General features: G+C 42.3%; 1 protein-coding gene across 3 annotated transcripts in view; it reads right to left on the bottom strand.

Annotated features, from left to right (window-relative positions):
• LOC115109049 (coiled-coil domain-containing protein 50-like) overlaps positions 1–18,483 on the bottom strand; it is a 33,574-nt gene that overhangs the window by 11,009 nt on the left and 4,082 nt on the right. For all 3 annotated transcript variants that reach the window (XM_065009573.1, XM_029633607.2, XM_029633608.2), the window contains exons 2-5: positions 17,922–17,984; positions 9,554–9,683; positions 4,791–4,881; positions 3,223–3,322 (exon numbers count right to left, since the gene is read on the bottom strand). In XM_065009573.1, the coding sequence (XP_064865645.1) occupies positions 3,223–3,322; positions 4,791–4,881; positions 9,554–9,683; positions 17,922–17,984 (384 nt within the window). The remainder of the gene's footprint in view (positions 1–3,222; positions 3,323–4,790; positions 4,882–9,553; positions 9,684–17,921; positions 17,985–18,483) is intronic.

Here is an 18,483-nt window from a genome sequence, read left to right as displayed (position 1 = left end):
ACACAAAACCAACCTCTGTTTCTCTCTGAATGAGAAGACAAACATGGCAGCCAGGCAGCGCCCGTCACTTCCTGAGAAGGGTGGCCAATCACACGGGCCTGAGGAAACAACTCGCCCGAGATAAGACGTGGCAGAGCGTGTGTGTGTGTGTGGAGGAGCACATACACACTAGAGCTGGGCGATATAACATATATTTTTTTTAAATCCCTATTGCGACAAATTGACTTAATTATCACAATAACGATCAATTGGACGATACGATTATAACAAAGTGCACCACAGTTATTTTTTTATTACTCTTAATACTACTACTTTAAAAATGCTGTAGTTCTAAAAATGTCCCATCAACAACCACCCAGAATAGAAGACTTATTTAATTTCAAACTTTTTATTGTAATGAACGATAATATGAGCAGTGTGTCCATGAAAAGGGTTCGGTGTGGAAGAGTTGTTGGATGTGTCGTCCCAGCTCAAGCCCAGCCACGGCAGCATGGCAGCACGGCAGAATGGCAGCACGGCAGAATGGCAGAATGTTTGCTTGTGTAATACAGAGGGAGCCCTGGGTTCTAAAGCCAGCCCAGCTAGACAGTAATACATGAGAGCAGGGCGAGGTAGTACTACATACGGCTTTAGTCATATTCATAAAGCCTCTCAGAGTAGGAGTCCTGATCTAGGATCAGGTCCCCAGTGTCCATATAATCTTATTCATTGTGCTCTAAAAAGGCTAAACTGATCCAAGATCAGCCCTCCTACTCTTGAGAGACTTTGTGGCTATGGCCCTGGGTTGGTTGTGCATCTACAGGAAGAGGATACTCCCTGGGAAAGAAGAGATTCATGTGGAAAGACATGACAGCAGAACATTCCTGACAGCAGTGACTGTCCCTTCATTCCAACGCTCAGAGACAGAGGAGAAACCAGAACATTCCTGACAGCAGTGACTGTCCCTTCATTCCAACGCTCAGAGACAGAGGAGAAACCAGAACATTCCTGACAGCAGTGACTGTCCCTTCATTCCAACGCTCAGAGACAGAGGAGAAACCAGAACATTCCCGACAGCAGTGACCGTCCCTTCATCCCTGCTCATACTAACCTACATACCGTAACCACAGCCTGCATGCTAGCAGATATCGCAATGACTGAAGTCTATGGATAACGCTAGTTAGCATTGGCTAGCAAAACTACCTCTAACTTCCTTCATACTGGACACAGAGACATAAAAATGGAATCCACGAGTTCACCTGACTCTATAAAAAGGGATACTTTGGTCATGTTAAAAAAGGTCAGATGACCTAGAAAACAGTCCTGATCATATAGGCCTAGTCCGTTTCCAAAACACCACATATAGGCCTAGTCCGTTTCCAAAACACCACATATAGGCCTAGTCCGTTTCCCAAACACCACATATAGGCCTAGTCCGTTTCCAAAACACCACATATAGGCCTAGTCCGTTTCCCAAACACCACATATAGGCCTAGTCCGTTTCCAAAACACCACATATAGGCCTAGTCCGTTTCCCAAAACACCACATATAGGCCTAGTCCGTTTCCCAAACACCACATATAGGCCTAGTCCGTTTCCAAAACACCACATATAGGCCTAGTCCGTTTCCAAAACACCACATATAGGCCTAGTCCGTTTCCCAAAACACCACATATAGGCCTAGTCCGTTTCCAAAACACCACATATAGGCCTAGTCCGTTTCCAAAACACCACATATAGGCCTAGTCCATTTCCAAAACACCACATATAGGCCTAGTCCGTTTCCAAAACACCACAAATAGGCCTAGTCCGTTTCCAAAACACCACACTGAATTCAGACATTTTCACTCAAATCTATTGTAAAGTGAAGTCTTTCTACTCAATACCACAACTCATTTTACAAATCTGGTAAAGTATTCAAATAGTTTCACTGTGAATTTGGGGTTGAATCAAGGTACTAGAATGTACTAGTGGACACCAGAGCTGGTTCTGCATTAACTTGTTTAAAAAAAAAAATCTTTCCGATGAGACGTTGAGATAAACTGTTTTAAGGCAGGGGGATGGGGAGACTGGAACCCACAATGGAAGAAACAACTGCCAAAAGGCTCCTTGAAGTTCTGACATCAGGCAAGCTTCTATGAATTTATCAGTTTAAAATGGAGCCTTATTGCTGCAGTTGAGTCAAAGCTGCTCTCGCAGCCCTGCAAAGCACCGCCTCAGCTCACGAACGAGCAGAACTGCAGTGTGCGTGTAAAATGGTCAGAGAGGGAGCAAGATGACAAATGACTCCTCAGTACCTACGCACACACGCTCTACCTCAAGGTCAGCTATTTGCTTAAAACTGCCCTCTTAAATCCTCATCCTAAATCAACTCTATTCTAACACACTACTCCATCCCACACACACACCCCTATATTTGATTTTGATAACCCACCCTTACACATACCCTTCCCTCCGACAACAGAATAATATATAATCCCATAGCCTTCCCCCCGACGACAGAATAATATATAATCCCATAGCCTTCCCTCCGACGACAGAATAATATATAATCCCTTAGCCTTCCCCCCGACGACAGAATAATATATAATCCCTTAGCCTTCCCCCCGACAACAGAATAATATATAATCCCTTAGCCTTCCCCCCGACAACAGAATAATATATAATCCCTTAGCCTTCCCCCCCGACAACAGAATAATATATAATCCCTTAGCCTTCCCTCCGACAGCAGAATAATATATAATCCCATAGCCTTCCCTCCGACAACAGAATAATATATAATCCCATAGCCTTCACAACAGAATAATATATAATCCCATAGCCTTCCCTCCGACAACAGAATATATAATCCCATAGCCTTCCCCTCGACAACAGAATAATATATAATCCCTTAGCCTTCCCTCCGACAACAGAATAATATATAATCCCATAGCCTTCCCTCCGACAACAGAATAATATATAATCCCATAGCCTTCCCTCCGACAACAGAATAATATATAATCCCATAGCCTTCCCCTCGACAACAGAATAATATATAATCCCATAGCCTTCCCTCCGACAACAGAATAATATATAATCCCATAGCCTTCCCTCCGACAACAGAATAATATATAATCCCATAGCCTTCCCCCGACAACAGAATAATCTAATCCTAAATCTCTCACGCCAACAGGAATATAATCCTAATCCCTCACTCCAACAGGAATATAATCCTATATCCACAGACAGGGAGCGCGCCAGTACCATTATCCTCGTAGTACTCCTCCTCAAAGTTGGCCTCCAGCTGCTTCTGTCGCTTCCTCTCCTCCTTCCTCTCTTTCTCCTGCAGTTTACGAGCGATGGCCTGGAAACACGCATTGACACAAACACACACAAATAAACAAACCCCTCCAAACTGCTGACACATCACTTCTTATTTTTACCCTAGATTGAGACGTTTTCCCCTGAGGGTTGAAATTTAAAGGACTAAGTTTGAATAAGTATAAGGAATCAGCAGAATAGGCCTGCCAGTTCCAATGAGACCTGGATTAATAAAATACAAATTTGAAATTTTATAAATACATTGAGCATTTGCTTTAGTGCCAAATATGGAGGGTTTAAAGTGTTGTGATTATTATATTGGTTCCATTGAACCAGGTAGACTATCAAGCACAGATTGAAAAAGGTACAATATTCAGAAATCGCTTCACCATTTTCTGGTAGCTAAAATTCTAATAAATAGTTGCCCTAATTTCTGTTCATGTGACAAAACAATGTATCATGTAGAGAATGATTAAGAGAATGATTAAATGGTACAATCTTTTCAATAACCCAAAATATTATAATTTCAGCTGGTGTACAAAACCGAAAGTAAAAGAAGTAAAAACTAAACTTAATAGGAAGCATATAAATAGCTCACTTAGAACAGATCTACCACTTCTTAGACTTGCTTTCAATGAGAATAACTCCCATTTCTATGTGAATTTGGTCAGGTCCCACCAAAGAGTAACTATTTCAACTATTTTAAATGTCATATACTGTACAAAAAAAAACGCAACATAACAATTTCAAAGATTTTACTGAGTTACAGTTCATAAAAGGCAATCAGTACATTTAAATATATGAATTAGGCACGAATCTATGGATTTCACATGACTGTGCAAGGACACAGCCATGGCTGGGCCTGGGAGTCTATAGGGCTTTATTAGACAGAAATACTCCTCTGCACCCAGCACCGCCTCAATTCTCTGGCAACAGCTCTGGTGGACATTCCTGCAGTCAACATGCCAATTGCACACTCCCTCAAAACATTCGTGGCATTGTGTTGTATGACAAAATGGCACATTTTAGAGTGACCTATTATTGTCCCCAGCACAAGGTGCACCTGTGTAATGAGCATACTGTTTAATCAGCTTCTTGATATGACACACCTGTCAGGTGGATTGATTATTTTGGCAAAAGATAAATGCTCACCAACAGGAATGTGAAGAAATTTGAGAAAAATAAGCTTTTTGGGCATATGGATATTTTCTGGGATCTTTTATTTCACTCTTGAAACCAAACACTTTACATGTTGTGTTTATATTTTTTGATCAGTATAGTATTTGATGTCACCAGACATGAGGTCACCATTGGGCTAGACATTCTTTCTAACACTGAAGTAGAATAAACAAGTACAGGCTGTAACAGCAGCAGTGGTTTTCAACAAGCCAATCGGGTGATCCGCCCATGGTGACCCATCGATACTACAGTTTGTGATTGGAGGGAGGAGGAGGTATGCCCATGTTGACTGGTTGAGGCGGGAGAAGGGGGAGGGGTGTAGTGTCACTTACCGCATCCTTCTCCTCCTGCATCCGCTGATGCTTGGCCTGTCGGACCAGTTCCTCCTGAATCTCCTGGGCGATCTCATTGTCACTGCGCTCACTAGGTAGGTAGGTAGGTGTGTGTGTGTGTGTGTGTGTGTGTGTGTGTAGGAGACAAACCAGATGAGAAAACACCATCAGAAGTAGATACACAACTGCCCCAAAACTTGTACCCTGCCCAAGGTTCAGATGAACTCAAATCAGCTCAAAATCAAGTCACTTATCTCAGAATGTGGCTTATGAGAACAATGTTCAATCCAATGTATGAGACAGGACTGTGTTCCTGCTTCTCCTTCCATAATAATAATAAATATATATATATATATATATATATATATATATATATATATTTTCTTCTCCATGTTGGCTCGGGATTCGAAACAGCTACCTTTCAGTTCCTGGCCCAACGCTCTAACCGCTAGGCTACCTGCCGCCCTCTAACATCTACACAAACGCATCGGGTATGCATGGGTAGTATATACACAGTATGCTGATACAAACCTTGTTTCATAGCGCTGATGGCAGTAACAAGGCTACTGAACACAAGGATTCTAATACTAATCAAGTGCTTAGACTGATAGCATCTCTGTCTCTGGCCCAGGTAGGTGTTCTCATGTCTTAGAAAACCTTGACACATTTCAGAACGGATAACGATTCCATCTGCAGCCAGTCCTTGAAGAATGTGATGAGACAAGAGACACCACTGTGAAGGCGATGCTAGAAGCTGTCTGAATGTCCACGTTAGAGAATGTATGTTGCAGGGGTGCATTCATTATGGTACACCGTAGCAAAACTTTTTGCAAAGGGAAGAAAAAAAAGAAAAAACTGTGCATTTCCTATTGGACGAGTTCAGACAGTCCATCCCTGTTTCAGTCCAGATTTAGCCAGTGTAGTACAGTTCTAATAGGTTGTTTATCTCAGAGGAGTGTTGATCTAGGATAGGGCTATTTCAATCTTACCCTACCAGGTATGGAGCACTGCTGTTCCACTTGATAATGAATTTACACCCATAAAAATCGGTACCTGATTAGAGGGGAAGAATGGGAAAAAACAGTGCTGCTGGCTCCGAGGTCCAGATTTGAATTTGAGGGATCTAGGATGGTGTCTTTTAAATTATGGTTTATGAATACAGGTCCTAGTGTATTCTAAAAGTGATGGGCGTCTGAGGGGAATATCGGTAGAGAGAGAGCGAGGTAGAGATGGGTATTGGGCAGAGGGTAGAGAGGATGGCAGCAGAAGCTTCTAGCATGCCAAATCGGCATTAGCCCAGGCTGTATGGGCCGCGGAGCATCTGACTCTCTCTTGGGGGGTGCTGCTCTGCTGCTAGCGAGCGTGAGGGCGGGTGACTCGAGTGTGTCAGACTAATAACACACGGGGGAAGGAAAGACTGGAGCCTTTTCCTCCACATCTGACACCCAAAGCTCTGTTTCCAGAATAGTGTGGGGTGTATAAAATGTGGCTGTGGTGTTGGGGGGGGGGGATAAGCATAAGAGTGCGGCGATGTCATTTCTAAATTTGCTTCATAAGTAGTGCATTACCTCAGCGTGTCAACACATACATTCTAAGTGATTTCAACAGGTCTTCATTCATCCATTCTGATAGTTTTATACTGTTCAATTCAACTTCAACCCCCCAAGAAATGTCAGCATTTTTAATCCATTTCTGCATTTCCTGCACTCATTTGAGATCATTTCCACATTGCCAATGTCGTGCAGCCCTACGTGGAAAACAATGTAGGGATTATTTTTTTTACCAAATGTGGCAATTGAGATTTAGATCAAAACACTTGGGTGAACTGTTGGAATCATGGAAATATAATGATAATAATAATTCTATAGTTAGAGTACATTAGTGGACACTGTGAATACAGTGTTTGACATGACAAAGACAAGAGTTACAGTGCATTTGGAGTGATGATGGATTGTATTAAAATGTTAATCTGTAGTTAGTTTGTACCCTGTTTAGTGAATGATTACTGTGAGAATGAATGAAGTTTAGGCCATGAAACTGTGTCGATGCTCATTTAGACAGGTTGACCTACTCGGAGAAGAGGAAATGGCCTGGGATCAGAGAGAAGGGTCAGGACCAGAACAGAAGATGGACGGGTTGGGATTCTGACATCTGGCTAAACAAAGAGAGGACCATGGACATTTCACAGGGGAAAGGATGGAAACTCATTGGGGTCATAAAATGTATAGCTGGGGAAGTGATGCCTATAAGGGAAGAGTATAAAATGTGTTGTGAGCTTTCAAAATAGATGCACTCAGCTGACTGCATCCTTGGTAATAAACACTTAACTTCTCTTGAGCTTTTGGTCTCAATTCCTTATTGCAAAGAGGTTGCAATAGCATTTTCCTTTTGAACAAAAGTATTCAGACCCCTTCACTGTTTCCACATTTTGTTATGTTACAGCCCTATTCTAAAATGGATTAAATTACATAGTTTCCTCATCAGTTTGCACACAATATCCCATAAAGACAAAGCGCAAAGTTTAAAAATGTTTGCACACGTATGAAAAATAAAACAGAAAAACCTTATTTACATAAGTATTAAGACCCTTTGCTATGAGACTCGAAATTGAGCTTCCATTGATCATCATCAAGACATTTTTACAACTTGATTGGAGTCCATCCGAGGTAAATTCAAATGATTGGACATGGTTTGGAAAGGCACACACCTGTCTATATGAGGACTCTTCCTAGAGCTGGCCACACAGCCAAACTGAGTAATCAGGGGAGAAGGACCTTGGTCAGGGAGGTGACCAATAACGCGATGGTCACTCTGAAAGAGCTCTAGAGTCCCTCTGTGGAGATGGTTGTCCTTCTGAAATGTTCTCCCATCAGGCCTTTATGGCCAAGTGGCCAGACGGAAGCCACTCCTCAGTAAAAAGCACATTACAGACCGCTTGAAGTTCGCCAAAAGGCACCTTAAGGACTCTCTGATAAACAAGATTCTCTGGTCTGATGAAAACAAGACTAAACTCTTTGGCCTGAACGCCAAGTGTCAAGTATGGAGGAAACCAGGCTCCGCTCATCACCTGGCCAATATCATCACTACGGTGAAGCATGGTGGTGGCAGCATCATGCTGTGGGGTTGTTTTTCAGCAGCAGGGACTAGGAGACTTGTTAGGATCGAGAGAAAGATGAATGTAAAGAACAGAGAGATCCTTGATGAAAACCTGCTCCAGAGCACTCAGGACCTTAGACTGGGGTGAAGGTTCACCTTCCAACAGGACAACGAACCTAAGCACACAGCCAAGACAACGCAGGCGTGGCTTCGGGCCAAGTCTCTGAATGTCCTTGAGTGGCCCAGCCAGAGCCCGGACTTGAACCTGATCGAACATCTCTGGAGAGACCTGAAAATAGCTGTGCAGCGATGCTCCCCATCCAACCTGACAGAGTTTAATAGGATCTGCAGAAAAGTAAAGCGTCATACCCTAGAAGACTTGAGGTTGTAATCGCTGCCAAAGGTTCTTCAACAAAGTACTGAGTAAAGGGTCTGAATACTTATGTAAATGTGATATTTCAGTTGTATTTTTAATACATTTGCAAAAATGACTTAAAATCTGTTGTGGCTTTGTCATTATGTGGTATTGTGTGTAGATTGGTGAGGGAAATCTTTTTATTTAATACATTTTAAAATAAGGCTGTAACGTAACGAAATTTGGAAAAAGTCAAGGGGTCTGAAAACTTTCTGAATGCACTCGATTGTGCCTGAGTATGAACCAGTGTTGATCAGTGTTTCCTGATGCACAAACAACATGCTGATTTAGGCCTACACCATCATTGGCATCAGGCTGTATAGCTAGCTACATTTGTTCTGATTACATTTATTAGCTAGCCAGCTAACTAGCATTAGCGGCTAACACGGTTTAGTGGCAACTTGCTAAGAAAAGACAAACTAGCTGTTTGCAGATGTAAGAAACACAAACTACTTGTGTTATTATACAACAAATGCCCTCGAGTGGTGGGGCTGTCTGTGTGGAATATTTATTTATTTCACCTTTATTTAACCAGGTAGGCAAGTTGAGAACAAGTTCTCATTTACAATTGCGACCTGGCCAAGATAAAGCAAAGCAGTTTGACACATACAACAACACAGAGTTACACATGGAGTAAAACAAACACAGTCAATAATACAGTATAAACAAGTCTATATACGATGTGAGCAAATGAGGTGAGATAAGGGAGGTAAAGGCAAAAAAAGGCCATGGTGGCAAAGTAAATACAATATAGCAAGTAAAACACTAGAATGGTAGATTTGCAGTGGAAGAATGTGCAAAGTAGAAATAAAAATAATGGGGTGCAAAGGAGCAAAATAAATAAATAAGTTAAATACAGTAGGGAAAGAGGTAGTTGTTTGGGCTAAATTATAGGTGGGCTATGTACAGGTGCAGTAATATGTGTGTGTGTGAGAGTGAGTGAGTGGACTTAAGTAGCAGATTGAATTATAAAAATGTACGTTACGCTTTAACAAATACCATTATCGAAGGTAAAGTAAAAACCCAAAACAGGGCCATGCAGCAATACCGGTATATAGTAAAATACGGTATGACTTAGTGTACTACCCTAGACTCTAGAGGGTAGGTCAGGGAAACTCACAAACAAACACACTAGTTATGCGGTCTCCGTCTTTAAGGTTAAGGTGTGAGTTAGATTGTGAGTCTCCATGACGTACCCTTCGCTATCTCTAGAGCACACTGAATATTGTGTGGTTAATATGATCTCACTCACATGTCTCTGTGCTGTCTGTGGGCCTTGGCCTTGGCCCTCCGGTCCTCCTCTTCCTGCAGCTGCTTGGCCAACGCGACGTCCTGCTGCACCAGACGGCTCTTGTGGACGTTGGAAGCCAAGTGGCTCTCGACTGCAGGGACAAACACAGCAACAAACACAGCACTCAGAATCAGTACACACCCTCTTCTTCACTCTCTCACAGGTCAACCAGCCAACCCACAATGCTGAGGAACAAAATGGACATCATTCACAACCCAACAGTTTAATTTGCTTTGGTGCCTTTTAAACCGCAGGTCTCGGATGCAAGTACTGGAGCCGAGAGGGTGTTGATTTCTAACATAAATTTGGATATCCATTTTGACAGGACAAGTAGCATGTTTAGTAGTGTAAACTGTGGAGGAGACGAGGGATATAAACACGGACGCGTCGGCCCTGAAGTTACAGAGCCAAGCTCAATGAGTCAGGACATGACAAACTAGCCCAGGAGTTGCCATTCCAAGGCTGGCCCCATTGGATGAGACAGACCAAAGAGCTGGACAAGGAAGGTTGTAAATCCTCGTTGCTGACGCACTACCAGCTCAAAATAGGTGGAGGAGCATCACTCAATCCCTTGCTACTCATTCAGCTCCACTGGACTGGTTATTTATCCACTGGTAGGTTCCAAGTGAAAAGTACCAAATTACGCTACAATTTACTAGAGGCTCCATACGTTCCTACTCTGAGATTGCGAGACGACAACGGGGGGGGGGGGGGGGGGAGTGAATCACAGCTATATGAAGGAAACCAATAGGCTGACATATCGATTATAGGATGACGCTGATCGGTTGTGCAGTGGGTTTTCGGTGCCACACAAAATTGAGGGCAAACATACAACGTCAGAAAACAATATATTTGGTTATGTTTAATGCTGTTCTTTTCTCTGGGGGAAAACAAATTTCTGTTGGCCGTATTTCTAGGAACTCAAGATAAAGGTTTAGAGTTTACTCAACCTTGGCGTAGCCTCAGAAGTTTCTGAACGGACTAATTCTTCCAGTTCTCTGCGGCTGGCATCCTAAAGGGCCAGACAGCATTGGACAATGTGAGTGCAACAGAATGCATGAGACAGTGATGCTGGACAATACGTGAAATCATTGAGGCTTAACAAGACCCAGGTTTATAGGCCTAACGCGGTGGAGAGACATCAGCCGCCCTAGTTTATAGGCCTAACGCGGTGGAGAGACATCAGCCGCCCTAGTTTATAGGCCTAACGCGGTGGAGAGACATCAGCCGCCCTAGTTTATGGGCCTAACGCGGTGGAGAGACATCAGCCGCCCTAGTTTATAGGCCTAACGCGGTGGAGAGACATCAGCCGCCCTAGTTTATAGGCCTAACGCGGTGGAGAGACATCAGCCGCCTTAGTTTATAGGCCTAACGCGGTGGAGAGACATCAGCTGCCCTAGTTTATAGGCCTAACGCGGTGGAGAGACATCAGCCCTAGTTTATAGACCTAATGTGGTGGAGAGACATCAGCCCTAGTTTATAGGCCTAATGTGGTGGAGAGACATCAGCCCTAGTTTATAGGCCTAATGTGGTGGAGAGACATCAGCCCTAGTTTATAGGCCTAATGTGGTGGAGAGACATCAGCCCTAGTTTATAGGCCTATGTGGTGGAGAGACATCAGCCCTAGTTTATAGGCCTATGTGGTGGAGAGACATCAGCCCTAGTTTATAGGCCTAATGTGGTGGAGAGACATCAGTCCTAGTTTATAGGCCTATGTGGTGGAGAGACATCAGTCCTAGTTTATAGGCCTAATGTGGTGGAGAGACATCAGCCCTAGTTTATAGGCCTAATGTGGTGGAGAGACATCAGCCCTAGTTTATAGGCCTATGTGGTGGAGAGACATCAGCCCTAGTTTATAGGCCTATGTGGTGGAGAGACATCAGCCCTAGTTTATAGGCCTATGTGGTGGAGAGACATCAGCCCTAGTTTATAGGCCTATGTGGTGGAGAGACATCAGCCCTAGTTTATAGGCCTATGTGGTGGAGAGACATCAGCCCTAGTTTATAGGCCTAATGTGGTGGAGAGACATCAGCCCTAGTTTATAGGCCTATGTGGTGGAGAGACATCAGCCCTAGTTTATAGGCCTATGTGGTGGAGAGACATCAGCCCTAGTTTATAGGCCTAATGTGGTGGAGAGACATCAGTCCTAGTTTATAGGCCTATGTGGTGGAGAGACATCAGCCCTAGTTTATAGGCCTATGTGGTGGAGAGACATCAGTCCTAGTTTATAGGCCTATGTGGTGGAGAGACATCAGCCCTAGTTTATAGGCCTATGTGGTGGAGAGACATCAGCCCTAGTTTATAGGCCTAATGTGGTGGAGAGACATCAGCCCTAGTTTATAGGCCTATGTGGTGGAGAGACATCAGCCCTAGTTTATAGGCCTAATGTGGTGGAGAGACATCAGCCCTAGTTTATAGGCCTATGTGGTGGAGAGACATCAGCCCTAGTTTATAGGCCTATGTGGTGGAGAGACATCAGTCCTAGTTTATAGGCCTAATGTGGTGGAGTTTCCACTGGATTCATTACGCTGTGACCCTGCTCCAGTCAAGTCTCACCCCTCAACTAGTCAAAAATCAACCAGTGGCAGAGGGCAGTTTCACGAGGCCTCCAGAAAATATTTTATATCATTTTTCAATGACAACCTCATCTCTGTAGCCCACACATACAGATAACTGTAAGGTCCCTTAGTCGAGCAGTGAATTTCAACTACAAAGACCAGGGAATGAATTTATATTTATATATATATATATATATATATATATATATACACACATACACATATACATACATACATACACAGACACACACAAAAACAAGGACATTTCTAAGTGACCCCAAACTTGTGTGTATAGAAATGTCCTTGTTTTTGAAAGAAAAGCACATTTGTCAATTTTTTGAAGCCCACATTGATCAGAAATACAGTGCAGACATAGTTAATGTTGTAAATGACTATTGTAGTTGGAATATCTACATAAGCTTACAGAGGCCCATTATCAGCAACCATCACTTCTGTGCGCCAATGGCACGTTGTATTAGCTAATCCAAGGTTATCATTTTAAAAGGCTAATTGATCATTAGAAAACCCTTTTGCAATTATGTTTGCAGAGCTGAAAACTGTTGTGCTGATTAAGAAAGCAATACAACTGGCCTTTAGACTAGTTGAGTATCTGGAGCATCAGCATTTGTGGGTTATTAATGTTGTTGATCACTATAATAAATCACAAATGGAAGGGAAACAGATTGTTTTTCCATCTGTAGCCCCATTAAAAATCAGTCAAAACAAGCTACACTGAACAAAAATATAAACAAAACATGTAAAGTGTTGGTCCCATGTTTCATGAGCTGAAATAAAAGATCCCAGAAATTGTCCATATGCACAAACAGCTTATTTCTCGCAAATTCCATGCACAAATTTGTTTACATTCCTGTTAGTGAGCATTTCTCCTTTGCCAAGATAATCCAGCCACCTGACAGGTGCGGCATATCAAGAAGCTGATTCAGCATGATCATTACACAGGTGCACCTTGTGTTGGGGGCAATAAACAGCCACTAAAATGTGCAGTTTTGTCACACAACACAATGCCACAGATGTATCAAGTTGAGGGAGCATGCAATTGACATGCTGACTGAAGGAATCTCCACCAGAGCTGTTGCCAGAGAATTTAATGTTAATTTCTCTACTATAAGCGGCTTCCAAAGTCATTTTAGAGAATTTGGCAGTACGTACATCAAGCCTCACAACCGCACACCACGTGTAACTAAGCCAGCTCCGGCTTCTTCCCCAGTGGGATCGTCTGAGACCAGACCCGGACAGCTGATGAAACTGAGGAGTATTTCCGTCTGTAATGAAGCCCTTTTGTGGAGAAAAACTAATTCCGATTGGCTCGGCCTGGCTCCCAAGTGGGTGGTGCTATGCCCTTTCAAAGCCCACCCATGACTATGCCTCTTCCCAAGTCATGTGAAATCCATAGAGTAGGCCCTAATAAACTTATATCAATTCACTGATTTCCTTATATACACTGTAACTCAGTAAAATTGTTGAATTTATATTTTTGTTTTGTATAAATAACTCAATGCATGCACACACTCCTATTGAATATGCATTCACATATATTATAAATAGGTCTAGGCTACATCTTGACTTAACCAGTTTATCAAAAGAGATTTTCCATTCAAATAAATGTTTACCATTATGTTATGTAGTTAGATGGTAAAAGTTCCCAAAAAATTCGAATTGATTTGAAAATAAAAATACTGATTTCGGTTGGTTTCCAGTGTAGCAGGTAGAATGGCAACTGGCACAATGCTGATGGCAACGCGTAGTATAACTGACTTCTTAGACCTTAAACATTATCCCCAACATGATTTACAATGCCAACGCGTAGTATAGCTGACTTCTTAGACCTTAAACATTATCCCCAACATGATTTACAATGCCAACGCGTAGTATAGCTGACTTCTTAGACCTTATTAAACATTATCCCCAAGATGATTTACAATGCCACCGCGTAGTATAGCTGACTTCTTAGACCTTAAACATTATCCCCAAGATGATTTACAATGCCAACGCGTAGTATAGCTGACTTCTTAGACCTTAAACATTATCCCCAACATGATTTACAATGCCAACGCGTAGTATAGCTGACTTCTTAGACCTTAAACATTATCCCCAAGATGATTTACAATGCCAACGCGTAGTATAGCTGACTTCTTAGACCTTAAACATTATCCCCAAGATGATTTACAATGCCGATGGCAACGCGTAGTATAGCTGACTTGTTAGACCTTAAACATTATCCCCAAGATGATTTACAATGCCGATGGCAACGCGTAGTATAGCTGACTTGTTAGACCTTAAACATTATCCCCAAGATGATTTACAATGCCACCGCGTAGTATAGCTGACTTCTTAGACCTTAAACATTATGCCCAACATGATTTAAAATGCCAACGCGTAGTATAGCTGACTTCTTAGACCTTAAACATTATCCCCAAGATGATTTACAATGCCGATGGCAACGCGTAGTATAGCTGACTTGTTAGACCTTAAACATTATCCCCAAGATGATTTACAATGCCAACGCGTAGTATAGCTGACTTCTTAGACCTTAAACATTATCCCCAAGATGGGGAGATATTATTTGCACAAGTAAGAGAAAGACCCTGTTATGTCTGACCTCAGAGGCATGGGCTTTCATCTATTCTGAGTTGTGACCTCAACAGCTAAGGAATACTGGGAGGGGGCCAATTACAGTGAGATGACATGTCCGTTGTAGAAGGCTAGGCTTTGAGTGAAACAGTGAAGAGGGGCTTCACAACAACAACACACAGACGGACACAAAGAAACTGATATGGCAAAGATGACATTCATCTAAAAATACTCAAACTAAGCTGGGCGACATATCGAATGAATTTGATTCATTCTAAAAGTATGTTTTTGCGAGATATTCCGAATGCCTGAATCGCAAGAATCAGCGTTTTGTTGTTTTCCATTTTTTGGAGAGTTTAGTTCCGCTTTTTCTCATGTTGTATGTTTGGTCATCTCCTTCTGTCTTTTGTCTGCACCTTCCCATTTCCCCCAGAGATCTGTGTATAATGACGCGATGCACGTCACCGCTCTAACAAATGGGAGTCGTTGTCCCAAAGGCAGGAAGGCAGGCGACAAGCTTAGATCCATAGAAACACATTGGCCTTATTTTATTTTAAATTCACTCTCGCTTTACCTCTTCCTCTATGGTTTACACACAACCAAGCCCTTTCCCCCTGCCTCTCACGCCAACAAGGTTGAGCGATCACATCTTACTACCTGACAAGCGGTTTCAACTTGCTATTTGCATTTGAGGTTTGGTCCAACAGAATGGTTCAGATGGACACCAAAACAGACATTATTTTACTGTAATAAGAGATCTTTTCTAACGATAGTCACATGAGGATACCACTAGCACCTGAACCAAAGACACTTATACTAGCTGTCTAGAAATGTGCAATAAGCATAACACAATTATATACAATATATATGGAATTGGCAAATTGTTCTCATTCTGAGAAATTAGGCCACTTGATTTCAACATCAGAACAAAGTGGACAGGCTAACATGCTTTTCAAACTGTTGGAGAGAAACAGAAGGGTGTGTTAATAACAATTAAACATGTAATCTACAAGACCCTGCTAGGTAAATTCCCCCCTTATCTCAGCTCGCTGGTCACCATAGCATCTCCCACCTGTAGCACACGCTCCAGCAGGTATATCTCTCTGGTCACCCCCAAAACCAATTCTTTCTTTGGCCGCCTCTCCTTCCAGTTCTCTGCTGCCAATGACTGGAATGAACTACAAAAATCTCTGAAACTGGAAACACTTATCTCCTTCACTAGCTTTAAGCACCAACTGTCAGAGCATCTTACAGATTACTGCACCTGTACATAGCCCACCTATAATTTAGCCCAAACAACTACCTCTTTCCCTACTGTATTTATTTATTTTGCTCCTTTGCACCCCATTATTTTTATTTCTACTTTGCACATCCTTCCACTGCAAATCTACCATTCTAGTGTTTTACTTGCTATATTGTATTTACTTTGCCACCATGGCCTTTTTTTGCCTTTACCTCCCTTATCTCACCTCATTTGCTCACATCGTATATAGACTTGTTTATGCTGTATTATTGACTGTATGTTTGTTTTACTCCATGTGTAACTCTGTGTTGTTGTATGTGTCGAACTGCTTTGCTTTATCTTGGCCAGGTCGCAATTGTAAATGAGAACTTGTTCTCAACTAGCCTATCTGGTTAAATAAAGGTGAAATAAATAAATAAAAAAACAGTTCAACTTATTTGGCTAGCAAATAGATCCAAGTTGGCTAAACATGAAATATAAAGATTAGCTGGCTAATCACCAGCACGTGGGCTTGAGAGACTGTTGATGAGATCCGTGTTGATGTTCTATAGCCTAACGCCTGCTACAAGAAGTTAGTCATTATTAGTGATTATAAACTGGGTGGTTCGAGCCCTGAATGCTGATTGGCTGACAGCCGTGGTATATCAGACCATATACCACGGGTATGACAAAACATTTATTTTTACTGCTCGAATTACATTGGTAACCAGTTTATAACAGCAATAAGGTGCCTCGGGGGTTGGTGAAATATGGTCAATATACCACGGCTAAGGACTCTGTCCAGGTACTCCACATTGAATCGTGCATAAGAACAGCCCTTAGCCGTCGTATCTTGGCCATATACCACACCCCCTCGTGCCTTATTGCTTAATTATGCATGGTTCTAGTTACGTTTGTAAAAAGGGCATTTTCATAGACAGACTTGAAAACCAGATCATGGATTATTGCAAAAAATAAAGCAGGTTAAACTATTTTGACCAAACAATTAAATTATTAGTGGAAGGCTTACATTTAGCCTAGGTATAACTTCACAAGCCCTGAACTCATTAGATTATTGCTGACTGTTTGAAATGCAGTGTATTTTACAACAATGCTTATTTAGCAAAAACATTTACCACTATATTTTTGTTGATACGGGCGATGCACAATATACATTGTAATTTTCACCAAAATCAATCTGATTTTTAGGCTATAGATCCATAACTCAAACACGCAATCAATAATTCATGCAGGGATACAAACACCACAAACATACACACAGGTTTGTCAAGGAAAATCATAGAATATCTAACGTTTCCCTGATGACATCCCCAATCCCTGCTACGCTGATTGTGCTGGCCTTAACGTCCACCCAGACTAGACCAGTCTGACAGAGAGAGACCAGACCGGACTGGTTTGTTGTACTACTGCAGACGGGCATTAATAATGTGATCCAGACACAGTGAGCAAACGCCCAGGCCGCTAACAGCCACCACAGAACCAGTGTGCCATTGTTGTGGCTGCAGACTAGCAGCTGTGTTTTGCAGCTGCTTACGGCCTGCTACCACTGACGCTGAGGTTTAGGGTCAGACATGAGATTTTCAGGGGCATCACGGGACCATTTGTGTTTTCATTACAGACTTTTCTAATTCCAAACGCATGGACCATTTTGATCGTTTGTATTCCCATAAAGAAAGCAAAAAAAGGGTGCTACTTGGAATAGTTGACATGAAATAGCCATATGCTGCAAAGAAATCTCAATGTGCTTGTCTAAAATAGTACTATTCTAGATAATGAGACGTAAAGGAGACTTCGATGGAGGAGGTTTACTGTGCACAAAGCGCACTGTCTGCATCCAGAGGGCTCTGCTTTGGGAACAGCCAAGACAACCTGAAACCATTAGGGATGGGAGAGTAAAGCTGATTCCAGGTCATCTCAGGTGTGGTAGTATACTTACTTTCCTGCTCCTGGAGGTTATGGGCCAGGCAGTGGTCCTCCAGAACAGCAAAATCCCGAACAACTGTAGACAGAGAGACAGGAAGTTACTTCAAAATGAAAGTTTGTAATGAAAATAGCCACACTTGGGAAGTTAGGTCTGTGTCGTTGCAATATTTTGTCTGTGTTAAAGTTGTCTGTGTTGGGGCGATATGGCTGAAGTTCTTATGGAAACACAGACCAAAAGGCCTTTTGAAAAGCTGTTTTTCTTTTGGTACTGTAAGAACTCAGCTTGATAACCATTGTTCCATGTTACGAGACATTGTGTACACCACTGACACATGATGTTCTACTGCAGCACTGATAACAGATACGCCCTGATCAAGGGCAGGAAATTCACTAGAAACAGAGCACCAAAGACTAAACAAGGGTTTTGTGACCCTAATAACACAAGCGCCCCCAATTTAACCTTGACGGCTAATCTTACACTTTGCACCTGTGGCAGCTACTGGGGCTGAACTACAGCATCAACTGGAGAAATGTCAAGGCCGTTGTAACAATCAGACAGAACATCAGGCCCACAG

The sequence above is a fragment of the Oncorhynchus nerka genome, linkage group LG25 (genome assembly GCF_034236695.1).
Source record: "Oncorhynchus nerka isolate Pitt River linkage group LG25, Oner_Uvic_2.0, whole genome shotgun sequence".
NCBI lineage: Eukaryota > Metazoa > Chordata > Actinopteri > Salmoniformes > Salmonidae > Oncorhynchus > Oncorhynchus nerka.
This window is presented reverse-complemented; position numbering and strand designations above follow the sequence as displayed.